Source organism: Sus scrofa, chromosome 1 (genome assembly GCF_054392235.1).
Source record: "Sus scrofa isolate SSC_HxYL_T2T_F1_AM1 chromosome 1, Sscrofa_HxYL_maternal_Yorkshire_Landrace_v2.0, whole genome shotgun sequence".
Classification (NCBI taxonomy): Eukaryota; Metazoa; Chordata; class Mammalia; order Artiodactyla; family Suidae; genus Sus; species Sus scrofa.
The window spans coordinates 201,162,070-201,189,512 of record NC_139383.1 but is presented as its reverse complement, the minus strand read 5'-3'; the positions used below and the strand labels follow the sequence as shown (position 1 = coordinate 201,189,512).

The following is a 27,443-nucleotide window of genomic DNA, read 5'->3' as shown; positions in this document are numbered from 1 at the left end:
GCAGCATATGAAACAGGAGAGGAGATGGTGCCTGAGATGCTGGCGGGCAGGTAAATGGGATGCATGCCCTGTTGTTTTCCCCTTTTCTGCAGGGCTTGACTCTGGAAAAAAGTCAGTACTCATGTAAATTATTCATGAGCACTATCTGGGCTTCCTATCGGCCAGCAAGCCCCAGAGAAAGGCATGAATAGCCTTTTTTTTTTTTTTTTTGCCTGAGCAAGTGACTCATTGACTGCTTACTTCCAGCCCCCCTTTTCAGTCTGGGGGGCCATGGAAGGCTCCAGAGCTTCCAGCCAAAGGCAAAGGGGCAGACTCTTTTCTTGCTTTAAGAACTAGGCCTCTGTTCCTCCATGTCAAGTGGATACATCTGAGAATCAGGGTCAGAAGACTAGCGGAAAAGCGCCTGAATGGGCGTGGCCTGTCTCCTCTCACATAAAGCACAGGCATGACTTCTCATACAAGGAAGTCAGGTCAGAGGGTCAGAGGGTGCCTGAAGGACTACCTTCTTAAGTCCCCTTTGGTGAGGATTTGCAAATGGTACTATCTTTGTAACTTGCTGGAAACAACAACAACAAAACAAAACAAAACCAAAAACACCTCCCCCAGAAAAACCAAAACGACCAACCCAACAACAACTCTGTCTGGCTAGCTCAGAGGCATCATCCAGGGAGGTCTGGGTAAAGGTCGGATAAAGGCCGACCCAGGACACGTGATAACCCAGGCTGCCTGATGCGTCTGCATTTCTCACTGTGCTCTCTGGATCAAATTCACACCCTCTGTGACCCCAGTGTGCCCTTGGCTGCGTGTGGATTCCAAGGACTTGGTTTTCAAAAGCTTACCCTTAAGACTCTGCTCTCAGGCCAGGACCCTGAATGGAATTAAACTTATCCTGTGAAATAAATCCAGAGCATAAAAATAGCATTCGAATCTCTCCTAATTAAACGTGTTCCCTTCCAAGGCAACCGTATCAGTTAGAGCCTGCACAGGGGATTTGAGTCAAAGAGTAAAACTGAAAAGGAATTCTCAGATTTGATCGGCAGCACCAAGAACTGGAAGACAGTTTCTCAAGATGTGGACCGAGACTGCTTCCCTAGAAACCACATCAGAGTACACTGACCATCCTCTGTATTTCAAGACAAATGATACAATGAGACGGCAAGGCAGTCATATCCCACACAGATAATCCAGCCCATGCCTCGCATTCAGGCAATCTGGGACCTACATAAAGCCTAAGTATTCCAGAAAGCGAGTTTAGGCTTTTTTGCTTTTTCCCACTGCTTGTCTGAATGTTTGTGTCTCCCCCACCTCCCTTATATGCTGAAATCCTAACCTTCGAAGGTAGTAGTAGGTGGGACTTTTGAGGGGTGCTTAGCTCATGAGGAGAGAGCCTTGAGGAATAGGTTTAGTACCTTATAAAAGGGGCTCCAGAGAGACCCCTAGCCCTTCCACCATGTGAGGTCACAGTGAGAAAGCATCTATGAGGAGCCAGAAGAGGACCCTCACCAAACATGACCATGTGGGGCTTTGATCTTGGATGTCCAGCCTCCAGAACTGTGACAAATAAACTTCCTGTTGTTTATAAGCCACCCGGTCTATGTTTTTCTTTTCTTTTCTTTTTTTTTTCTTTGTTGTTGCTATTTCAGGGCCACACCCGCAGTATATGGAGGTTCCCTGGCAAGGGGTCGAATTGGAGCTGTAGCTGCCAGCCTACACCACAGCCACAGCAGCCTGGGATCCAAGCCGAGTCTGCAACCTACACCAGAGCTCATGGCAACGCTGGATCCTTAACCCACTGAGCGAGGACAGGGATCAAACCCGCACCCTCATGGATCCTGGTCGGGTTGGTTAACCACTGAGCCACAAAGGGAACTCCATAAGCCACCCAGTCTAGACTGTGTCATTATAGCAGCCTGAATGGACTAAGACACCCAATATGCCTCATTTTCACAAATCAAAGTTGCCCTATCACCAAAAAGGGAGGAAGAAGCCCACTCTTTGATAGATTTAAAGAGATGAAGGTTTAAGATTATACTCTGAGCCTTCAGGTCTCTCTTGAGGAGATGGTGTAACCCCATGGCTAAAAGCATGATTTGAATTCTGGCTTCACTACCAGTTAATAGTCTGGTTATTAAGCCTTTCGAAGGATCAGTAATTCATCTAATTAACACAAATAATATTGTTCTGTAATACTTTTGTTGGGAAGATTAAGGGAGAAATGCAGGTCAAGCACTGGGCCCTGTAACAAGTACTCAGTTTTGCTCTTGTTGCCATTGTTAATATTTTTTTATATATAGCCACACCCATGACACATGGAAGTTTCTGGGCCAAGGACTGAATTTAAGCAGCAGCCGCAACCTATGCCACAGCTGCAGCAACGCTGAATCCTCTAACTCACTGCACCAGGCTAGGGATCTAACCTGCACCTCCGCAGAGACCCAAGCAGCTACAGTCAGATTCTTAACCCACTGTGCCATGGCAGAACTCTGTTGATATTTTTTCTTTACAACACAAGTCCCTGTCAAGTCGAGAAGGGATTATTCTCAAAAATTAAATGTGGTGCAGGCTCACTGTGGGGAAAACAGAGCAGGGATGGGCGGCTAAGGCATGCAGAGAACAAACTGGAACACCCAGCCTGGAGTTTGATACTACCCCCAGGAAGGACTCAGAACCCTCTCCACCATCGGAGATCATGTCAGCAGCCACCATCAAGCATCTGCTGGCCGGGAGGCTGAGGCAGGGGAGATTTCCCTCTGGAGCCTCCAGGAGAGCATCACAGCTGGTGGAGAAAGCGCAAAGCATGGGTGGTCCACAGTGACCCAGAGAATGAGCAGAGATTCCCAATAACCTTCCCACGATCACCCCACTGCTGGCTTTCCAGCCTGGCTCCGTGCTCTGTACCCGTTTCTCTACCTCATAGCTGGGGCTGTGACATCAGATCTACTTCTACTTGAGATTTCTCAGTTCTGCACTGTGAATTTACAAGAAGACACTTCTTCATAGTGTCTGCCCTACCTCCTTGCTTTTCCACTTCTTTCTGCCTCCGTACATTGGTGCTACTGTATTCTTTATGGGGTCTCAATTCTCTTTTCCTGTTTTTTTCACTCTCAAGTAACTTAAGAATATTCAGCCTTTTTTTTTTTTTTTTTTGTCTTTTTAGGGCCATACCCGTGGCATATGGAGGTTTCCAGGGGTTGAACTGGAGCCATAGCCGCCGGCCTATGCCAGAGCCACAGCAATGTCAGATCCGAGCTGTGTCTGTGACCTACACCACAGCTCACGGCAACACTGGATCCTTAACCCACTGAGCAAGGTTAGGGATCAAACCCGTGTCCTCATGGATGCTAGTCAGATTCATTTCCACTGAGCCATGATGGGAACTCCAGAATACTCAGCTTTTAAAGCTCTCTACCACGTCAAGAATGATGTTAATACTGTTATGAGCTCACCAAAGGAATAGCACTGAGCAAAGCTAATAAACCGCACATTTCAATCAGGAAATTCTTTACTTCAACATCATGCACCTAATTAATACGAGACAGATACCTTTTCTCAAAGGAAAGCAACAATTGCCTCTCAAGAGGAAAAAGAAAAAAAGGAACTATATGTGGCAACTAGCTTATGATGTGAATGAACGAGTAGGACACTGACGACAGGGGGAAGGGAAAGAAAATTTTAGAATAAAAATTGTCTAACACTCACTCTCATATTTCCCACTTTCTCCAACCTGTGTCTGACTAAAGTTTAATTTGATATCCCCTGAGCTCTGAGATCTAACAACGTCAACCAGATTTCCAGTCCATTTAAAGTGTCATACATTCCCATTCAAGATCGGGTGTCAGAGTTCCCATCCTGGTGCAGTGGTTGACGAATCCGACTAGGAACCATGAGGTTGTGGGTTCAATTCCTGCCCTTGCTCAGTGGGTTAAGGATCCAGCGTTGCCGTGGGCTGTGGTGCAGGTTGCAGACGCGGCTCGGATCCCCTGTTGCTGTGGCTGTGGTGTAGGCTGGCGGCTACAGCTCCGATTCAACCCCTAGCCTGGGAACCTTCATATGCCGCGAGAGCGGCCCAAGAAATATCAAAAAGACAAAAAAAAAAAAAAAAAAGATCGGTGTCATGAAATGCAATCAAATACTATTTGAGAGGGGGCTTCAAAGGATGAATGCCATCAGGCAGGGCACTGCTCATCAATTCTTAGCTCCTGGAGGTGAGTCCAAGCCTATCTGACTGTGATTCTTATTACAGCAATGAAGGTCAATTAGGCTTCCACCCTGCAGTTTACACATGGACTCCGAAAATGGAATGAATCCCTACCGATGTTAAAACTGGAAACAGAGGCTGGGGGAGGGAGGGTAGAGCCTTGTGTTCAGCCCCTGGCTCGGTTTGGCAGTTATAGGCCCTTAGGAAACCTTGGCTGAGCAAATTCCTGAACAGTCTCTTCCCAGCCTCTCAAGCCTATTTTATGAATGCCACAGAGGGGCAAGTTTTAGTCCCCAGGCAATGTTAATCACTATGTCATTTGTGTATTCTAATGGACACACAAAGCTTTGTGAATTTAATTCCAAAAAGATCTCAACTCCATTCTGAGAAACAGAAAGATAGGCTGAATCAGGGAAATGGACTGGCAATGAATTACGAGAGGGGTCACCAAGCAACCACAACTCACCTGTAGATGATGCCTTTGTCGTGCAGGAACATAAGTGCTGAAATGATTTCTGCAGCATAGAAACGAGCTCGTGCTTCCTCAAAACGCCGTGACTTCTGAATGTGAAACATCAAGTCTCCCCCATTCACAAACTCCATCACAAAAAACAGACGATCCTGGGTATAAACACAAGAGAGGATCCAACGTGGTGTAGCCATTAGCCTAGAGGCCAGTCAGCATCATGTAACCTTGGGCTGGTGGGCTGGGGAGTGGGGAGAAGAGTGTATAAAATGCAAGTACTTAGTGAAACGTTCTGACAGCTGGTCAGGACAAAGCAGAACTCTGGGATGGTGAGGGAAGGGGATAGGAGGTGGGGGTAACAGGTGGACCTTCTTTAATTCCCCAACCTTGCATTTCTGCATTCAAACAAAAGCAGAGAAGGGGGCAGATGCCTTTAGTTCTAATTCTAGCTCTGACCTTAAATGTCAGGTAACCTTGAACTTAACTTTTTGGAGGGATGTTTAACGTCTGCAATGTGAGAAAGATGATGCTATCCCTATTGACATCACTAGGTTTTATAACCTGGAAGAGAGCTACAGAAATTGAAAGGTGCATGCAGGTGTATGCCTTTGTGTCTGCAATATGCAGGGTTAATCATAGCAGTAAGGGGAATTTAAAGGTCCTCACTCGTGGGCAGAAAATAATCATAGAAAAAAGGAAAATTCTTTAGACACATCAGCCAAGCAACTGTCTAAGGACAACTTTGGAGTTGCCTCAGTGTTAGAAATTTCTTCCTTCCTCCCTCCCTCCCTTCCTTTCTTTCTAGCCACACCTGCTGCATATGGAAGTTCCTAGGCTAGGGGTTGAATTGGACCTGCAGCTGCCAGACTATACCACAGCCACATCATCTGTGACCTACACCACAGCTTGTGGCAACACCAGATCTTTAACCTGCTGAGCGAGGCCAGGGATCAAACCCACATCCTCATGGACACTATGTCAGATTCTTAACCTGCTGAGCCACAATAGGAACTCCTAATGTTAGAAATTTCCTTCTGCCCATGAGAAGGTTCCTGAATCAGAAGTGGGGAACTTAAAGTCAAGTGAGATGCTTTCTCTGTCTGGAAGTAACTCTAACCAGCAGGTGAAATGGGTTCTTAAAAGACACTGACACAGTCAGTATACTAAGTACAAGGCCAGTGTTATGAATAAAGTGGTATGAAATGGAGACTGCTTAGTGAAAGAAGTGTGTAAACCTCAATTAAAGTGATGGCTTGAAGACTGAAAGTGAAAAACGCTTTGCTTCAGGAACCTCTAAGATCAACGGACTTCCTCACTCCTCCCTCTCATTAATATTTATAGGGTTCAGGTTAACCAGGTGCTGAATTAGGTGCTGGGGATCCAGCAGAGAGAAGAGCAGGTATAAAATAGACACAGTAGTTATCCATCAAGGGTCTGGTGTGGGAAATACACATAACTTAAAAAAATATAGAAAGTCATATAAATAAGCAAATTCACAAATTTCTGGTAAATGCTGTGAAGGAAAACTGGAGGAAGCAATGACATCATATCCTCTGCTTGGGGTGTCAGGGGAGGTCTCTCTGAGCAAGTGACATGGGAGCCGAGATCTTCAGAATGAGAATGATTATAGGAGAACCGGGTAGGAGGATGGGAGGTCATTTTGTAAGGAAATGGGTATTTTCCCAGTTTGCAAAGGATGTGTATATGCACACGGAAGCCACCTGGTTTCGAGCACTGCCAGCTTTGCTCAGCACTACCAGCAGCCACAGCCAGGTGGTGGACAGAGATTGTGTTCACCTCCTGACCCGGCATGGTTTAATCAGGATTGAAGTGGACCCTTCCCTATCAGACAGTACAACTGATGACCTCCTATTCCCAATTTTAGACAAACCTTAATTAGAAGGAAAAACAAAACAAAACCAAACCTCTGGGTCTATGAAACATCTCTTTCTGCAAATGAGAGGTGTGGATTTAGGAGTGGAGGTGGAATGGCGAGATTCACACACACAAAGCCAAAAACCATATGTCAATAAAACAACTCCAATGGAAGCCAACAGAAAATGAAATATATCAGTCAAGACATCTGACTAAGCTAGTGGCCTTCGTTTGTATGTGACTGCCCAGGCAAGAAGCAGAGTTGGGTGGGAGGAGCCTGGATGAGCAATGGTGTTCCCTATTTTCTGTATGGGCAGGGCTGGTGGAGGGAGGTGGGGTCAGGTTAGCAGTGGGTGGGGCAGAGGGTAAGTATGCGATGGAAATTGTCTAAGACCTGCATCCCCACCAGAAGTTGTGGCACTGATGCTGAGTTCGTTTGGAGGGGCTTTGGGGGCCCGATGAAGACTTAGGTGGCAAAGCCACCCCAACACCCCCTCAAGAAGTATATCTGCCTTATACATGTTTGTTAACTGGCCTCTTCACCTTTTCATGTCATGGGGAGTCACACGAATTTCAATAGCTCAAAATACCTGATGGCTGGAACTGGGTCAGTAGGGAAGAGGCTATTCCTTAGGCCTTAGGAAATCAATGGACTTAGCAAGGGCTTCTCATACAGCAGGCATCAAAGAGATACGGGCATTCCAAGGGAAATTTCATCCATTTCTAGTTTCCCCCGCAAAATGATTCTCATAATCTCAAGTCTGAAAAGCCAGACTCTGGGCTAAATTCCAGATTTGGGGAAGGAAATACTGCTTTCCAGCCTTGGTCATTCTCCTTTCTTAGTCCCACCACCAGCCCTGAAGGCAGATTCTTAGATAATATGCGAGACGGGGAGGTTGGGGAGGCTCACATTCCTGGGATGCACAGCAAGAAGTCATAAGCTTTAGAACTGTGAAAACATGGGTGTCTTTTTACCCAGAGTGTCATTTCTAACCTCCTGTACAGCACCACCTAGAACAGAGGGTACAGCTCACGGCCCCCAGGCTACATACAGCTCTTTAAGGAAGCAAAGGGAAAACAAACCAGCAGAGCTAGAATGACAATGTAAGGAAAAGTAATGGTCCATCCTATCAAAGACCTATCATGATGTCACAAGGCAGAAAAATAAAAACATGTTTATTGGCTGGCAAGCTATTTTTGCTGTGAAGAGACCCTCTGTTTATCTACACTTCTGTTCCCTCTATTTTAAAATGTCTGCTGCAAAGGCAAAGTTAAAATTTGGCAGCAATTCCTACATGATTTCTTTTGCAGAGGAGGAGGTAGCTGACAAAAGGTCTCTAGCTTTTCACAAAGAAGATTCACTCATCAAGTGGGGGTGAGAAGCCATCCTGAGCAATAAACTTTCATTAAACATGTCCTCAGGTGGGGCTTCTAGAAACTGTGCAATAAACAGTGGCAGCTGTTGCTGGTGGTAGCTGTAATAGTGAAGATGTTTCCAGTTAAAGATTATACACATCAATGTGCAGAATGATTTCAGTTATAGCCAAAGATGCAGATATGAACAGAAGAGACCAAAAATTACCTATAGATGACAAGTCAGCTTTTGCTTATGAGATCTGGGGTGACAATTATTTCTTCTTTATACTTTTTAGTATCTCTGAAGGTTTCTATGATGAGTGTATATTACTCTTATAATTAGAAACAAACCAAAGTCACAAATGGCTTCCTCCACATTTCTTCAATTTTCATCTGAAAGATGGGATGTTGGAAAAGTGCAACTATGAGCCTGTGTCTTGGGGCAGTTATGCAGGCAGTGGGAGGTGGGATTAGGAAAGCAGGAACAGAAAGCCAGGTCTTCATGTCCCTTGTGGGCCATTATTAAGGGCCCCTAGGAAGCGCCTTCCCCCTCAATAGCCATTCTGAGGCCTCGGGCTTGTTGGAATCACATTCGAAAGGAGACTCAACTGGCGCTAGTTTGGATCCTGGGGCTTCTCTGGGTGTGGAGGGTCTTTCTGGTCCCTGAAGGCTTTATAGAGTCTACGGAGTCTTTCCGAGATTTTTCATGCTTCCTCAAATCTCTTAACAAGAAGGAACACACATTTACTGAGGACATATTATGCCAGGCCTAGGCTGGGGATGCAGTATCATAAAATGAATGAGATCCAGGACCTGCTCCCAGGAAGCTCTTGCAGTTGGAACACACAGCCCAGTGCGGGAGAGGGGGTGTCCCGTGCATACAGAGCAGGGCCACCAGAGAGGCTTAGAGGTTGGGATGGGATGTGGGGAAAGCTTCTAAGAGGGGCTGATTCAGCAGCCTGGAAGGATAGGGAAGCCTGGGTCAAGCAGGAGTGGGGATGGAGGGGAGAAGGAATCCAGGTGAATGCACAGCTGAAGGATCAGGTGTGAAGCTGGGTGTGGTGACTGCCCGCCGTGAGAGATGGTCCTCAAGTGCGGAGCCTGCTGAGTGTGGGTCCTCACAGTAATAAATGCCACTTTCACAATAGAGCGCTGGTGCAACAAGAAAAGGCTACTTAGGAGGCTTCCTTTCACCCCATCCGCAGGTGACCCACTGCTGAGAACTGCAGGGCCTCAGTCCTCTGAGTACACACCATCACTCACCTATGGGTCTCAGTCATAACGAGAGGGCCAGTGTGTGGGCCAAAACAGGTGGCAGCTCTGCTCTTTCAAGGGCTTAGCTCGAAAAAAGACTCCAGGAAGTTTTGGAACCTGCCACACATAATAAAACACCCGCTCCAAAAACCAACAACTCTGGCTGAGTTTTACTCCTGTGGAATGAATTCCATCAAGCCGGACACCTTTCATGTTGAGCAAAGGCCCTTTGAAAAGCAAAGCAAAGATGAAGCAATGAGGCAGAAGATCCCCTCCTGCCCACGACTCCGCTCCATCTGGGCTGCCGGAGAACCAGTCTCGCTGATGACTTGACAAACACTAAGCCCTGCTGGACCAACCCAGCTGGGAAGCAGCCAGCGGAAGCATCAGTTGGGATCCACGCACTAGGGAGGCGCTCACTGCATGGTGGATTAAGGCAGCCCTGAGTCATTTCTGGGTGTTTCCAGGTCCCTCCTTGGGCAGCAAGGGCAGACGGCTATTTCTGGGTTGAAGCCTGTATAGACAGCATTCCAGTTTCTCTAATATTCAATTTCCTAGACACTGAGCCGGGACCCCTGCACGGCTTTCCTTGAAGCCCCAGATCCTCCAAGCGAAACCTTGTCCTGACCAGCACCATAGGAAATCTAAGGTCCCGAAGACTGGTTTAACCTCCCTTCTAAAGCCAAGTGGCCCAGCCCTTGGTCTGTCACTTGCTCCTCTTTTTTGATTCCACCCACCACAAAGGCAAGTCATTAACACAGGGTGAGCAACACCTGGGGGAAGAAAAGCAACTAAGAAATCTCTTTGTCTCATGCAGCCCAGCCCAGCCCAGCCCAGCCCAGCCTGGAGTGAGTTACAGGAGGCCAAGAGGCTGGTGCCTGGTTAATAATAGAATTTCTGTCATCACCTGCCTGGTTGCATTAACCCACTGCAGCCTGGGCCAAGCCTGCCCAGGGCGTTACTTCCCCAGGCCAAAGGGGATAAAAATATCCCCTGACCTGATAGCGGCTCTCAGAAGAAGCAATGGGCCTTTCCTAAAGCCCCTCAGAAGGATTGTTCCTGAGGAGGTAAAACTGACAGGCAATTGCACGAAGAAAAGTTAGAGGCAAAACACCTGGGTAGATAAAGTGCTATGGTACCTGTGACAAGGTGACAGCACATCAGGAGGGTGGTTGTAGAGTGAGCATGCACCAGAGGTGAGACCCCTTAGGGTCCGTGAGCTGGATCCCCTTGGAGGTACCTGCTCGGCTCCTTGATCTCTCGAAGAGAACGGCCCAGGGGCGGTCACGTGGGTAAGCAATGGACCTCCTACTAGGCAAGCTGGCCCAAGCTGCACCTCCCCCCCAACCCCGCACCACCCCACAGTCTCTTTCCTAGAAAACTGGAACCGAGATGGGCAGGCTTTCCTGCAGGCTGTGCTGTGCACAGGAACTGAGGGAACATGAATTAGGGAGTAGAGGCTGCCTTTGTGATGTGGATACATGAAATTCTCGGTATATCAGAGCAGTGAAAGCCTGAATGGATGGATGGATGGATGGATGGATGGATGGACAGACAGATGGACAAGGGAGAAGAGAGGACAAAGACAAGAAATGAGGAGTGGTGAATGAGCTGAGAAGGAAATACCTGGGTCTCTCACACCTTTCCAATTTCAGATCCCCGGAGAGATTGGCCACTTGTGTCCTGGGGTCCCATGAGACACTAGTGTACTCTTGAGTATTTTTACTTCTCCCCTTTTTTTTTTTTTTTTGTTTCTTGTCTTTTTAGGGCCAAACCTGTAGCATATGGAGGTTCCCCGACTAGGGGTCAAATCGGAGCTACAGCTGCTGGCCTACACCACAGCCACAGCAATGCATGACCAAGCTGTATCTGCGACTTACACCACAGCTCACAGCAACACCGGATCCTTAACCCACTGAGTGAGGCCAGGGATAGAACCCGCAACCTCATGGTTCCTTGTTGGATTCATTTCTGCTGTGCCACGATGGGAAGTCCTACTTCTCCCTTCTCGCATGACCTTAGTTTTTCTCCATTCCTTGCTCCCAGGAGAATTTTAACCGAGACACATACCAATTTTTAAAGGGCAGGAGGTTTCCTGATTTATAAATCTCAGGTAATAACACCTATCACCACACTGATTGTGTGAGGATGAAACCAGAAGCAAAGTACCTAGCACAGGGCCAGGCCCAGAAAAGGATCTCAACCAATACTCACTCTTGTTACTTCCACATCACACAAAGGGGACAAAATCTACCTCTGGGAGGCCATGTGCCAGCACTGAAGTCCCTGATGTTGCTAAGAGGAAGCATCATGGGGCGGTGAGGGCTGTGGGCTCTGGAGCCAGGAAGCCCAAGATGCCAAAGCCTCTGCCATACTCTATTTATCTTCTCTCTCTCTCAGAACTCCCATCTGCAAAATGGGGATAAGAAGATGACTGAACTCACAGGCTCAAACAGTACTTGGCACTTGCCAAGTGCTTAGTAAAGGTTAGCAGCTATCAGTTCCGCTAGGCTTCAGGGGCCATGGCCATCTGCTCCTGGAGCCCTCAGACAGGCAAGGACACAAGAACGAAACAGCAAACAGAATTGCTGCTGCAGCCGCTCAAGGACCCTCAGCTGGGGACAGGAATCTCAAAGGTTCCAGGAGTCAGGAGGACCCCAGGCCAGCTACCGGGGTACAGGGCCCTTCCTGGCACCTGGTCTTGACCTGATAAGGTGTACTTCTTTCTCCCAAGTGAATACTAAACAGGGGGTCACAAAACTAGATTTGATAAATCAAAACACATTAACCAAAGTTTCAGTTCCAAGAAGTTTTTAAATTTTTCTAATATCAGATGATAATTCATAGTCTCTATTTGAAGAGCTTTATAATACTAATCATTATTGCAAAGCAAATGCGCTCCCCTATGAACTACAAACATATTATGGTAAACAAGACTTCTTATAGTTTTTCTCTTCTATAAAGTAGATTTGTTTTGTTTTGTTTTGTTTTGTTTTTTACAGCTGCTCCTGTGGCACATGGAAGTTCCTGAGCTAGGGGGGTCAAATCGGAGCTGCAGCTGCCAGCCTACACCAAAGCAACAGCAACCCCGGATCCAAGCCACATCTGTGACTTACACTGCAGCTTACAGCAACACCAGATCCTTAACCCACTGAGTGAGGCCAGGGATCAAACCCACATCCTTATAGACACTATGTCGGGTTCTTATCCCACTGAGCCACAACAGGAACTCCCAACTCATTCTTATAAACAGATAAAGATTCTTCTGTTTAAAGCCAGAATCCATAGTTACTGCCCTTTACACATGTAAATCTCATTTAAAGATGTGTTTTACAACGAGGAAGCAGATTACCTTTTGGAAATAACTCAAAGAACAGAGACAACATTTAAAGAAATGACTAATTTAGTTACTGCTCTAAGGCAATGCCAAGCTGGGAGCCACATCCATACTTACTTACCAAGTTCTAGGAATTGTTTTGGAATTATTTCTAAATGAGTAACACATTAACCGTATATCAAAAGCTGCAGAGTGCTATTGACCAGCGGTAGACAAGGAAAAGGAAATCTCTGATAATAGACAGCACTGTGTTGAATTTCTCATAAGCGCCTCTTGCTTTATGATTTCTCTCTGACAAAGTCATCGACAGGCTGAATAGGGAGTGCAAATCAACAGGAAACAGTTACTGACGTCAAAGAGGTGGCAGTGGAAAAGCACCCTTGTGAGGAAATCTGATTGCACCATGCCTACACTGGAAATAACTTGAACTTAACCACACTAAGACTGATTAGAAAGACTTCAAGGAAGAAACAAGGAGAGGGAATCAACTGGCTTTTTTTTTTTAAATTGATTTTGCAAAGAAGATATGAGAAGTTAATTCAATCACCTGGCAAGCCTCCCTTCAAGTTCACAGGCATGAAACATCCTATCTGAGCTCAGAGACTAGTCTTTGGGAAGGTGAAAATATGTCTCCAATATAACAAGTCTTTAGGAGCTTGCATTTTAAACCTAGAGGAACACACAGCTCTTTCCAAAGACCCAGTGTTTTCCTGGTGAACTGGATGTATTCTGGCCTCTTGTAAGGAAAGCTCACAAGGCTTACTGGCATAGGTACCAGACGTGGGAAAGGAGGCAAGGAAACTTGCAGTTCAAGATGCTGAGAAACATCTGGGCCAGGATGTTCCTTAAAGCATAAAGAAGCAGCAAACAGATGATCAGGTATATCCCTAAGCACAAGAGTGCTCTTCCTGGTGGAGCCTCCTTGGGCATCTCTGGTCCACGCACATCTGCCCAGCATCACGGAGCTGGCTGTGCTGGCTTTGTGTACTTGGTCTTGTTTTCCAGTGGAGGACTGGAAACCTTTTAAGGCAGAGCCCCTATGCCAAATGATTCACCTCCAGTACCACCACCTCTTGTGCCTGGACCAGGGTAAGGGTTAATCAACCCTTGAGGAACCAACACAGCAAGAGACTCTTTTTGTTTCCTGATAAAATTTAAACGAGAACATTAGAAAAGCTGAGACCAACTGCCAAGATGAGTTTTATCCATCTGTTTTGTGGAAGTCAAGTGCAAAGAAGCGAAGTGCCCTGCCCGCAGTTAAAATAGCTTGTGAAAGAGTCCAAGAGAAGCAGGCCTGCTTGATGCCACTTCATTTCCCTTTATTTCTGAAGCTTTTGGATTTTCCCTGTTTATAAAGGTAATTACATGTTCCTCGTTCAAATGTAATTACAAAGTAAATACATGGAAAATTGAGGAGAAAATAAAATTGCCTATAATCCTGACACCCAGAGATAGAAATCTAAAAATAAGGAGAAATTAAACTATTTATGGCTTTTAGTATCCAAAGACCTGGGGATTTTAGGGAGCCCAAGACATTTACAAGGTAATTTTAACTACATCCTAATTATACGTAATACTTTATAACATGTTTAAGAGCAGAAAAAGAGAAAACGTGAAAACATACCCTGCCTTTTTCGCTTATATTACATATTTCCTTGTACCAAGTCATCGAAACCATGTTTTTTTTTTAAAGAGTTGCATACTATTTCCAATGCCATTTCTATGAAGTCCTACAATTAGTGGGACTTCTGATGAAGTTGCTGAGAATAAGAGGACAGTGTTAACAGTCTAGTCCCTGTACTATGACAAATATCATTGTTATTAGTCTGGATAAACAGGCGTCTCTGAGAGTGGATTCTTACTCATAGGCCATGCTGTTTTCATTCTGAATTTAAATTCTCCAAAGATGATACCTTAGGTGATTAGTCACTTAAAAAAAAGTTTTGGTCCTTCAAAAGTATGCAGAATAGGATTCCTTTAAATCCTTATTTCACAGAGTACATTCTTTTTATAAAGATTTTGGTTTCAGCATCAAACAGAAACAAATCGACTGAAGATATTTATGGCTTTAATTTGTATAGAGCTATGGAATAAAGAATAAAAATGTCATTTCACTTTGTTAGATCCTTTTTCATGACAGAGGCTCTTGCAACTTTCTTAAAGAAGTCAAGATTTCATATCTCCCTTGGGTCTGTGGATCAACTAGACATTCTGTGCCTCAAGATGATGCCTGGGAATCCACTGGCCGAGAGTCTGTCCCTTCCCTGTGCTATGGGGCTATATGCTGGAGGTTTCCATTTGGAATGTGCCAACCAGGTGCTCTCTTGAGTTTGAGTCTCTTCCAGAGCAGTCATAACGCTGTTTCTCTCCGGCCCTCTGGCTGGGAAACAAGACACTTTCTGCAGTGTGGTGAAATACAGATCCCCAGGGTCCACGGAGGAAGAAAGAGCAGACCTCACTATAAAGGTAGGGAGACCAAAGTGAAAAAGGCACAGCTCTGGGAAGAGGAAGGGCAAAGTAATCTGAAACAAGTGAAAAGGTTTACCCAGGGGAGGACGTTGGGTTAACGTTGTAAAGAAGCTACAGCTGGTGACATGAAGTTTTGGTGGGCCAGTCAAACCCCAAGGATGAGAATAGTGATGGCAACAGTGAAGGTTGACGGTGACGCCAGCAACCACATCCCAGATCCAGCAGCTGGCTAGCTTGGAGTCCTTTGGTAAAGTGACTTCATCTTGGATCTTGACACCTCCTCCTATGTAACCACTTTTTTCTGATTCTTTTTTTTTCCCTACCCTTAGCCACTATCACCTAGAAATCCCTCTTCAGGAGTTTCCACTGTGGTGCAGCGGGTTAAGAATCTGGCATTTTCTCTGCAGGGGCTAGGGTTGTTACTGAGGCACAGGCTTGATCCCCAGCTTGCTTCAATGAGTTAAGAATCTGGCGTAGGTCACAGCTGTGGCATGGATTCGATCTCTGGCCTGAGAACTTCCACATGCCATGGGTGTGGCCAAAAAAAAAAAAAAAAAAAAGAAAGAATAGAAATCCCTCTTCATCTCTCCTCTCTTCTCCCTCTATAAAACCCTACCAAAATATTTTATTTTATTTTATTTTTTGTCTTTGGTCTTTATAGGGCCGCACCCACAGCATATGGAGGTTCCCAGGCTAGGGATCTAATCAGAGCTGTTGCTGCGGGCCTACGTCAGAGCCACAGCAACTCCAGATCCAAGCCACGTCTGCGACCTACACCACAGCTCATGGCAACAGCGGATCCTTAACCTGCTGAGCGAGGCCAGGGATGGAACCTGCAACCTCATGGTTCCTAGTCAGATTTGTTTCTGCTGCACCATTACGGGAACTCCATGAAATATTTTAAATTATAGTTTCTACTATGCCAGGAGGACTCTGTTGGCATTAAAATCTAATCTGCCATTTGAACCATCTCTCTGAGCAATAGCCATCTTACCAGTGGATTTTCTGCAAAGGGAACCCATTTATTCTATCCCCCAGTGAGACCCAGTTAGGTCCTCCTAACCAGTGAGAACTCTGACCACTCCTCTCACTCTCTCATCCTAAAAGTCCCCTTCTAGTGTTTCCTTGACTCATCACTCCTGTGACTGCCATTGTGGAGCAGGAAGGTTCAGCAGCCTTTCCAGCTCTGTTCCCCCTGTCTCCTCCCTCTGCATAGGGCTACCTCCAGCCCTCCTAAAATGCAAATATTCAGTTGCTCCCTGACTTCAAATCCTTTGCCACTTTCACTTCAAGATTGAGTCTAAACTCTTCAGCAAAGATGTCTTCTTTTCTCCCCACATTTCCTCTCCTGCAGTCCTACTACATCTAGTTATCTGAGGGGGTTCCTGGGAAAATTGCATATTTTTTAAAATTATTTTTGTAATTTTTAAAAAATTATTACAGCTCAATCTGTGGTGTATGGAAGTTCCCAGCCTAGGGGTCAAATTGGAGCTGCAGCTGCCATTCTACACCACAGCCATAGCAACACTGGATCTGAGCCACGTATGTGATCTATGCTGCAGCTTGTGGCAATGCAGGATCCTTAACCCACTAAGTGAGGCCAGGGATCAAACCTGCATCCTTACAGATATTATGTCAGGTTCTTAACCAGATGAGCCACAATGGGAACTCCGCATCATACAATTTTACCCATCTGTGTCTTTGCACTGCTGTTACCTCTGTCTGGGAGGCCCTACCCCCTCCTGTCACTGTAGGGCTCCTAGCCATCCTCAAAGTACAGCTCAGACAGCCCCTCCCACAGAAGGCCTTCCAATGTCCCCAAGGAGCAAGCCATGACTTTCTTCTATCACACAGTGACACAAGGTATCTGTGTTTAGGATGCTCCTTGACTGAAAGCAACAAGTCCACATTTTGTTCTTTTCTATGTCTTCAATCCCTGGCACATAATGTGTCTGGCTCAGTAAACATTTCACTGAATTGAATTTAAAATGCAAGGTAAGTACAATATTGCCATTCAATATAGGAACAGGCAATGTCTCTGGTGGCTAGGATCTACTTTTAATATGCAGAACCATTCGGTTTTGCAGAGAGCCCCTCAGGTATCTGTGTCTTAAGCTGAAGTGACGTTGCCAAACATGGAAAACAGAAGAAAGAAAACAGCCAGTCCACTTTCCACCAAAGCACCCCTGTACTGCTACCAGCACATTCTTCTACACTGGTTGGGAAATGGCTCTGAGAGCTTTATCTCAATCTGTAAAGTCCAGTCACATGCATCACACACAGGATGGGACTGTGACTCACAGATAGCTACCCCTATAAGACCAGGGTGGCGACAAATATTTTCATAAAATGCCACTCACTCAATGCCTTGTTAGTAAACTGCAAGTATAAACGCCAAAACACAAGAAGCGGCGCTCTTTGGACTGCCTCCATTTTTAACATATACCCCTTTTAAATATATGCTCACAGAGCTAATCTTTTGTTCCCTACATGCCCCCAGCTCTGATAATTCTGCCTTTATCAGAACTGCTGGCAGTGTGCTAACCCTCACTCACATTCACCAGACCCCTTTCTTCCGCAGCCTCTTCGAGCCCAGGGCCCCAGCCCTTGCAAACGCCACAGTGCAGCCCCTGACAGCTGCCCCGAGCCTCCAAACAGGAACTCTGTCTACAAACTCAAGGGGAAAAAAAAAGAGATAATGCTCATGTTTTTATAAAGAAGACTGGACACGTTTTGCTTTGGCCCCTATAAAAAGGCAGAGTGTTCTCGCCCGCTTGACTTCCCCCATCTAGGCCAGACCACCAGACACTCCTGCAAGGCAGCCATTCTCAGATGGAGAGATTCCTCCTCCAGGGGAAGGCATCTGGTCCTGTCTGGAGGTGTTTTTGGTCCTCATAAGTGGGGAAGGGTTACCGGCATGTAGAGTAGAGGCCGGGGATGCTGCCAAAACATTCCACAGTGTACAGAACAGCCGCTGTAACCAAGGATTACCTTGCCCCAAATATTAGTAGCCAGAAAATTATGCAAATAAGTGATTTAATTTTAATTATTTTATTTTACTAGAAAGGTTGAAAATTGCCCAGCCATTCACTTACTTAAACTATCTGTCTGTTAGTGAAGGTCAAGGTAGAGGGTGAAGCTCTGAGCGAGGTGGAGATAACTTCCTGCCACAGATCTGCCCTGAAGCCAAAGTAAGGAGGGACAATTGCATTCATGAGCAACCCCTCAAGCCCACAGGTTTCTGAAGAGCTGGAAGCGTGCCAGGTCAAGTTCTCTACTTTGTTGGTTGTGCCTAACTCATCTGGACCCCCACTCCCAGCCCCACTGGCAGACGCCCGCTAGGGCAGAAGGTCTGGGCTTGTTGCTGGCATGGGCTGCTTCCCACTTCACCGGGAGACCATGACCCCGCACTCCCTGGGAGTGGGAAGTGACAGGAAGGACAAGGGCAAAGGCACTTCCCACGGCCACAGCACAGGAGGGAAAAGCATGGCAGTGGTGGCTGGGGCGGGGGGCTTTTACTGGAAGGGCTCTCCTCTTCTGTTTTAGTTGGGAATTACATATTACATCATTTTCATGTTGAAAAAAATTGTACGCCCTAAGAATGGAATGAAGAGACTCTGGGAAGAACTCCAAGACTCCCTTCGTAAGACCTGAGAAATATATCCTTATAGACCGTCCTCAAGAAGTGGGTGGGAGTGGGCTCCTCTACTGTGCAAATACACTGAAACCAGGAGGCCTCACACGGAAAGGAAACAGGAATCCCTGGGGGGCGGGGAAGGGAAGACAGGGCAGGGCTCACCAAAGGCCCCCAGCATGTGTGTAGGGGTTGCGGGGCGGGGGGTGCTGCTGTGAGCCAGAGCTGAGGTTCTACCTGAGAGCACAGGGCAGGACCAGCAGGACAGCAATCAGTCTAGAGGCACTGATATTGGGGGCGGGAGAGGGTCCATGCAGCCGGGTGTGGGGCTGCCAGAGAAGAGGCCAGTGCTCACAGTGGATGACACAGCGTAAACATCAAAGGTGAGCCTGGGGAGGTGAGCTGCTCAGCTCTGCCCCAAGCCCAGCAGGGCCAAGGATCCTGGCCCATCCCTGCCCCCAGGAATCTCCATCAGGTCTTCCTTCCATTGCAGCACATATGAATCCGTGTGCACATGCAGCTTCCAGGCAAGCCCTATGGGCTCTCCTCTGAGCGGATGGCAGGCTCACAACTGCTATTGTGACCAGATCACTCAGAGGCTCAGCGGCTGACTCCACATTGTGGACAGACTGCTTGGGTCCCCAATTGCCTAGGAGAACCTGGCTCCATGAGGGAAGGGCCCCCCTCCTGTGTTCACCGCTGCACCCTAAGACCTCGAAGCTGAGCACATACCCTGAAAGCAAGCCAGGCACATGGCCAAATGAACTGACACCTCTGATGGTCACCTGCTGGCGGGTAAGTCTTTGTGATTCCAATTCTGCTACATTTATACAGAAGGGTGGGCTGATGTTGTCGTGAGTGGCCTCAGAATAATCTGGAAGAGATGGACACAGCTGAGTTCCTACCAGTGATGAAATAATTATGGGGAACTCAAGTATTTCAAAACTTCAGTCCACTCTGGCCTACGGTTTCCACCCAGAGCAGTGGGCTTTTACACTGCATGATTCTCGGTTCAGGGTCAAAGTGAGACCCACTCCAGCTACTCCCAGGGTATCACCTATAGGCCACCCTGAGGTGCTGCCAGTTGGATTGTTAGTCTTATAACAAACCAAAGAAAGACTGGCCTGTAGGTAAGATTCTCCCCCAGAATCCAGTGTCCAGTTTCGGGTCCCTTTCCTTTTGTAGCAGAAAGTAAATCCAGTCACTGTACTGTCTGTTCCATGTGTGTTAATCTTCTCATCCCAACTAGACCAAGGATTCAAAGGACTGTTTCTCTGGCTTAGCTCTCCATCATGGTGATTCCGGTCCAGCTGACTTCTCACTAAACTATTTGGCAGAGAGCCCATCACATTCTCAGGCCTGGAGCCACTCCCAGCACTTCAAGCCCCATGGTTTTAAAGCAGGGCCCTGCTAAGGCCAGGGGATCTAGACTCTGGCAGGTTCCCAGGCACGGGCAGGGAAAACCATGACCAAAACTCACTACCACAAAGCTCAGGCAGCGGTCGGGGAATGCAGAGACCAGAGCTGATCCTGGCAAGTCTCAGATGAGTCACAGGAAATGACAGGCGATCCAGGAACCACCTTAGAACCATGGAGGTGGGGGGTCGAGGCCAGGTCTAGGTCATCAGCATCGATGAAGGCTAGCAACGAGGCCAGCTACAACAAAACAACCTCAAAGGGAAACACATGCCAAACCTTTCAAACCCTTGGGTCACGCCGAGTGTTCTGGCAGGCGGAGCCAAGCAGAGGGAGCGAAGGGAACAGCCAGAACTCCGGGTTCTCCTCCTTCCCATTCATTGCCATGGCTCTATTGAGTCACAGAGAGGCGGGAAGCCGGGAAGCCTCAGAGGACAGAAGCAAAGGTCCGAAATAAACCTCCCAGAAATCCAGGGCCTGGAAACAACCTCTGTGCATTCTGTCCCGGGCCTGAACACGATGAATAAATTGGGAACATGCCCACTTGGGAAACGCCATGTTCTGGCTCGCTTTCTGTTTTTATCTGAGCCAAAGGCAAACTCTACCAAATGACCCAGAAGCTGACCCAATTGTATGTGTGGTACCCATGGCTCAGGGAAGGGAGGAAACCCAACAGGTAAAAGGAAAAGGCCTTTCCTTAGGTATTTTATAAAAGGCCACCACTCTGTATATTGTAAAAAAAAAAAAAGGGAGGGGGGCTGAATTCCTGCCTGGTGACACTCTCCTTAGCTGCACACATTGCAGAGGGGACATTTCTACTTGTGGGATAAAGCAACTAGCATAGATCAGGAAGCTGGTTAAGAACCCCAGCCCGACTCTTGCTTGCTGTGTAATCTGGGGCAAGTTCTTTCACCTCTCTGGACTTCAGTTTCCAGAACTTTAAAATGACGCTAGACAAGCAATGAGATCCTGTTGTATATCACTGGGAACTATATCTAGTCACTTGTGATGGAGCATGATAGCAGATAATGTGAGAAAAAGAATGTATATAGGTATGTGTGACTGGGTCACCTGGCTGTATAGTAGAAAACTCACAGAACCCTGTAAACCAACTATGATGGAAAAAATAAAAATGAAAAAAGATAATGTGGAATAAACTTGGTAGTTTAGTCTTTATGCATTGAAGAAGCCTGGAAGATCATATATGACAATGCTAATAAGAGTTGTCTTTGGCCTGTAAGATTGTGAATTATTTTTACTTTCTTCTTTGCATGTATTTATAAAGAGAATTAGGAGTTCCTATCATGGTGCAGTGGAAATGAATCCGACTAGGAACCGGGTTGTGGGTTCAATCCCTGGCCTTACTCAGTGAGTTAAGGATCTGGTGTTATTGTGAGTTGTGGTGTAGGTCACAGACACAGCTTGGATCTGGCGTTGCTGTGGCTGTGGTGTAGGCTGGCAGCTACAGCTCTGATTGGACCCCTAGCCTGGGAACCTCCACATGCCATGGGTACGGCCCTAAAAAAAGACAAAAAATAATAATAATAATAAATAAAGAGAATTAAATACTTTTAGATTCAGGGGGAAAAAATGAGGCTAATAGTATCTACACTTCGTATTTGTTGTGGATTACCGTGGGCATCAGGAGATATTTCATCCAAAAGATATTTGTGAAAAATACCTAAATGCCCAGTTGTCCAGATCCTGGTAATGAACATAAGTATCCAGCATCCGCTAGGGCCTCAGTGAATAGCAGCTGCTGCTACTTCATCCTTCAGCCACCCCTTCTGCAAGGCTGGGGCAGTTAGGCTCCGAGGATCCACCAGCTATGTAAGGTGTTCACAGAGGCCTTGCCCTGCTGAGGGAGAAGTCTTTCCGCTTTTGTGGCTGTACTTCCCTGTCTCCTCACCTAACTCACTGTCACCCAGCCCTGGCCCAGGATGTCACTGTGACTTAGAGCTTAGGGACCAAATGCATCTTCTCATCCCTGGGCCTGGCTGCCACTGCCAGGTATTCCCTGAACCCTGGGACAGGGAATGAGAGCTGAAGGGCTCTTTAGGGCTGGCTGACCTCCTGACCGCACATGCATAAAGCCAGTGGAGCGTCCCTCTGGAAGGAATTTCTGACAACAGGTCCATGACAGAAGAATACAGATTTAGGTAAAGGTACTTAACTGGGAAAAAAAAAAAAAAATCCAAGGCAGGGGACCTTCTTCAAGACAAGGGGGTTTTGGCTAGGTCAGGATGAGAACTCAGAGCTCCCCCATTGAAGGCTGCAGTGTAGACAGCTCCTGATGAGATTTGAAAGACACGGTCCAGGGTCACATGACTTTCCTGCTGCCTCTCTCTTCTGTCTTTCTCTCTCATCCATACACTCCTTTGCTAATATTTAATATAACAGTGGAGAACCCAGAGAAAAGACAGTTTCCTTGCACCCATGCTGCTGGGTGATTTTCAGACATACATATTTTAAGTGTGACTTAAGTGCACTGAAGTCAGTTTGCCCCGGTCGAGTAAGCTGACAGCAAATATTCCTGTCTGTGCTACCCCCAAAGGCAGGATTTCTGCCCTGTGACTGACATTGAGGGGTGGCTTCTCAACAAAGGTCATACCCCTGCCAAGAACTCCAGGTGCACTGCTTCACAGATGACCTGGGACACTCCGTCAGGAGGGAGCTGAGAGCATGAGCTCTGTCCCTGCTAAAGGCATTCCCGGGTCATCTGTAACCCTCCCTGGGCTGCAGGTCACAAAGGCAAACCTAAGTTCTTCCCCCAAAACAGACTCATGGCTTCACGTGGCCCGGGCCCTGGAGACCAGAGACAGCTCCTGAGCACAGGGCACAGTGCATCTGAGGTTTTCCAAACGGAAACCTCTGCTTTAACACACTGGGTCTCTGAACAAAGGCTAAAGCATCTGACCAGGGTTGACTCTGCCATCCCCCTCCTGCTGCTCCCACTACTTTGTCCTCCTGTCCTGCCCTCAGCACTCAGCCAGGGTTCCAACAGAGCCAAGGGGAGCCCCAGATTCCAGGCCTCAAATGCCAGCGGCTCAGCTGCTGACACCACAGTCACTGCTGGAGATGAAGGAAATGTGAAGTGAATTTAACCTGAAAGAGTGGGGAACACGGTGTCACATCACCAGGCTGCACCCCCCACTTCAGAACACCTCACTCCTCCCACCCCCACTGACAAAGAAACAGAAATACATTACAGCAGCTGGCAGACAGAACAAAGAAGAGAAAGATCATCCGTAATTCCACTACCTGAGTAACAGGCCCTGATAGATTCCTGGCATCATTTCCTTTCAGGCTTTTTTTGGAGGAGTGACCAGGCTGGCCAAGTCACTGTCCTGGGCAGAACCTGATATGGATTCATGAGGCTCACGATCATCACTTCTGTTCCATTCCTGGGCTCCCATCTCCTAGCTCCACCATGTACCACACTAGATTTAGAGCAAGTAACAACTCCTTTACTCTATCATGCAGGAAAATAAAGATAATAACTAGACCTATCTTCTAGGGCTGATGTAAGGATTGTATGCAGTAAATAATAGATGTCAGAGGTTTCTGACAGTGACACACAACCATTTAGCTACTCAATATGCAATTATTTCTCTCCTGGCTGAAAACCACCACCAAACAGAAGAGTATTGCAGTGGATTCCTATTGCTGAACGCTGAGGCTGTGTCCAATATTTTCCTACTGTAACGAGCGCAATGAAAATTAAACATCTTTATGCATAACCTTTATTCACTCTTTACGTTGTTTTCTACAGCTAGATTATCAGAAATAAAATCAACAGATCCAAGGCTAGAAAGCATTTTTGTAAGTCATGATCCAGACTATCAAATCATTTACAAACTATTAGGATCGGCAATGCTCTCAGAAATTTATGAGGATGCCAACATCATGATATACTTGCAGGTTGCATGTATTATCATGAAAAGATCAGGGGCAATAATTGATGGGCTCAAAATCCTATGTAGCAAACTTGATAAATTATCTGTTGTTTGAAATTTGCTTATCTTTTTGTTTTGGCCAAGAACAAAAGGAGCTCCCAAACTCTATTTTGTGGGGTGTGTCTGGGTGGGGTCTGTGCTGGCCCCTGGGGACATCTGTCTTTGGGGTGGGGAAGGAGGCGGTCATCAAAGCACCCGGCCCATACTAGCTTTTGAACAGTGCTGCACGTGCAACAACACCACATCTGCATTCTCGCCTCTGGTCCTCACCGCAATCCTGCTTTCATCTCAACCATAGAACCTGAAGGCTCAGAGGAATTTTAAGGTAGTCACGAGCCATTAGGACAGAAGAAAACAGAGCTGGAAGGAATCAGGTCTTCCATTTCCAAGGGATAAGCTGTCTCCCTATCAGGGGGTTGGAGGGGAGCCAGGGCAGATAGGAGGTGCTTTAGTAGATGGACAATCAACAAGCTTTAGTAGATGGACAATCAACAAGCTAAGTGTTGCGGGAGACGGCAAGTGGATGGAGCCGGCCTCCACAGTCAGCCTGACCCAGAGATGAACCTTGTCTCCACCACTCACAGCCCGAGGGACCCTCAGCAAGTTGCTCCCTTTCTCTGGCCTGAAAGACACCCACTCCATGTGGGGGCTGGGCTGCAAGAGGAGGGCTGCTTCTACAAGCATTTTCACGAAGAAGTGATAACGTTGCAGACAGCTGGGGAGTGACCCCCACACCTCCCTCAGCTCACCTCTAATTCTGCTCGGGAGACTGTCACAGTTCAGCATTACACGCTTATTAGCATCTCATTTCAGAGGTCAGGGCCTGTCAAACCCAGGAGCTAAAAAGTAGAACCTTACCCTCTGTAATTTCTCATGATCACTCATGTTTGCTGTTCTTGAGAGTTAGTTTTTCAATAGCAAATGAGGATAGTGACTGAGGATTTCTGACAGATGGACAGATGCAGAGAGCAAAGGCCATCCTTGCTAGTGGAGCCTGATACTCGCAAATCCAAGAGAAAACTTCAACTACAGCAAAATGAAAATTACATATCTCTATCTCAGCAGGAGAAAAATGCCTTTGGTTCCCAGCACTTGGTTTATCATCTAGATTTAGGGCAAGTGGAAATTCCTTTTATCCTTTGCTTTGGAGACCTCTAGTGCAAAGCACAAATTTTAAACTCCAAAGGCAGCTCCTTTCTCTCCCGGGAGAAGAAATAAAAATCACCTTGCGGTAATGACTGCCACCTTGTGGCCATACATAAAACTGTCACGGGGGAAAAATGGCCAGTGTTGTTTAAAGGCTTCACCTGCGAAACAGTGGAAATCCCACATGGACACTAACATTGAGGGATATTATATACTTCAGGTTGCTCTTGAAAATTCTGCAATATATATGCTATAGTCACTGATTTTCCAATATGTCCCAGGTTAATTTCTTTTCCACTAATTGTTCTTAAGATCTCAGTCTGCTGTTCTAGCATCACGAGGACTTCCTTTAGTAGGTAAAAGTCCCCTGGACTTGAGTAGGATACAGTTCTTTATTTGTTCATTACAGTAACTTGAAACAGCCATGTCAGTCAAGGTCTGACTCAAAGGTTATCAGCCAGTTACTATCGTCTGACCAAAGTCATAGGAAACCATCTGTTTTTTGGTGCAGCCCTGGGAAGATGACCTGAGTGTGGCCCTGCCTGACCCATGGACTGGGGAGGTGAGCTTGAAGCCCAGTACCACCCACCAGTGTTCCTTCTTTCTAAGCATGTTCCTGAGCCCAGAGCCGCCACCTCACTATTCTCTGAGCAAACAATTTGTGAGGGCAGAGGAAAGGCTTTAGGGGAACAGAGTACAGAGCATGGCAAGTAGCGTTTGGGTGGTACTCCGGGTAGCAGGGGAGGATGGACAAAACTGGAGTTCTGAAGAATCATGGGACTTGGGGATAGGAAGCAGAGATTCCAGGGCAGAGCAGCAGGGCTCCTGGAGCCACTGAAGACTCTGGTGAGGAGGGTATGGCCTCAAGGAGCCCAGACCATGAGGGGCGGGAAGAAGGAGTGCCCCAGAAGCTATTAGCTGAAGCCCCGGCTCCTCAGGATATACTTGGACTGCCTGGAAGTACATGCCATGTGTCCCTCTTCACACTTCCTCCCTGTTCCCAGCTTCCAGCTTTCCCTGCTCCATCCATTCTCCAGGCTGCACATGTGACTGTGTCAACATACATGGCCCTTAAACATATGTGAAAGCTCAGCATCACTCACTGTCAGAGAAATGCCAATCAGAACTCTAAAGACACTTTTTTTCAAAACCTCTCCAACCATCAAAATGACAAGTAGCCTGCCACGATAGGAGGGTGGGGGAAATAAGCTTTCTCTCACGTGGTTTGGGAGTGAGAATTTAGAAATACAGCAAGCAGGTGGGAAGAGCTTGGGCTCAGTATTCAGATGGACTAGCCTGAAAACCTCTGCCACTTGGAAGCTAGATGTCTTCCTGCCTCAGTTTGCTCATCTGTAAAATGGGAGGGATGCTAATAGAACATACTTCATAGGATTACTGTAAGGATTGCTGAGATAATACCCATAAAGCACTTGGAACGGTACATAAGTGATAACATGTTAGCTATCTCTAACCGCAGTGAGGTAAGATATAATTTTGACTCCATCAAAATTATAAATGCATCTACTGCTGACCAAGCAAGACCACTTCTAGTAGAGTATCACATAGAAATCACAGTACAAGTACGTAAAGATAAAGTATAAGTGGACTCACTAAAACTTGGATTGAAAAAAAGTATAACCTAAATATTCAGCAATAGGAAACAGTTAAATGAAATGCATCACATTCTTAAAATAGGATACTATGCAGCCATTGGCAAATGAGACAGCCAGGTATGTACAAAGAGGAAACAATCTCAAGATATGTTATTACAGTCTTCAAAAAAATGAGGTGAATGGACATGAAAAGTGCAACATGGCAACTAGAGTTGATAACACAGCACTGCGTATGTGAAAGTTGCTAAGATAGTAGCTCTTAGAGGTTCTCATCACAAGAACAAAAACACTGTAACTATGTATGATGACGGATGTTAACAGACTTATTGTGGTGGTCATTTTATCACATATAGAAAGAGCAAGTCTTTATTTATTTATTTATTTATTTATTTATTGTCTTTTTTAGGGCCACACCCACGGCACATGGAAGTTCCCAGGCTAGGTATTGAATCAGAGCTACGCCACAGCCACGGCAATGCCGGATCCGAGCCGCATCTGTGACCTACACCACAGTTTATGGCAATGTGGATCCTTAACCTACTGAGTGAGGCCAGGGATTGAACCCATGTCCTCACGGATACTCACGGAACTCAGGTTCATTACCACTGAGCCACAATGGGAACTCAGCAAATCATTACTTTGTATAGCTGAAATTAATATAGTGTTACTTATCAACTATAGCTTAATTTTTTAAATTGTATACATTTTGCAAGCTACATTATA

At 46.5% G+C, this 27,443-nt stretch overlaps 1 protein-coding gene across 8 annotated transcripts in view; it reads right to left on the bottom strand.

Moving 5' to 3' along the window:
- Positions 1-27,443, bottom strand: part of PRKCH (protein kinase C eta) — a 233,037-nt gene that overhangs the window by 67,226 nt on the left and 138,368 nt on the right. For 2 of the 8 annotated variants that reach the window (XR_014820289.1, XM_021062478.2), the window contains exon 10: positions 4,665-4,819. Coding sequence is in view for 2 of the 8 variants with exons in the window: in XM_021062478.2 (XP_020918137.2) it covers positions 4,665-4,819 (155 nt within the window). In the remaining 6 variants the exon portion in view is untranslated. Of the gene's footprint in view, positions 1-193; positions 3,302-3,971; positions 4,820-27,443 lie in introns of those variants that run through there. The other 6 variants (XR_014820301.1, XR_014820295.1, XR_014820298.1 and 3 more) reach the window with 6 other exon arrangements.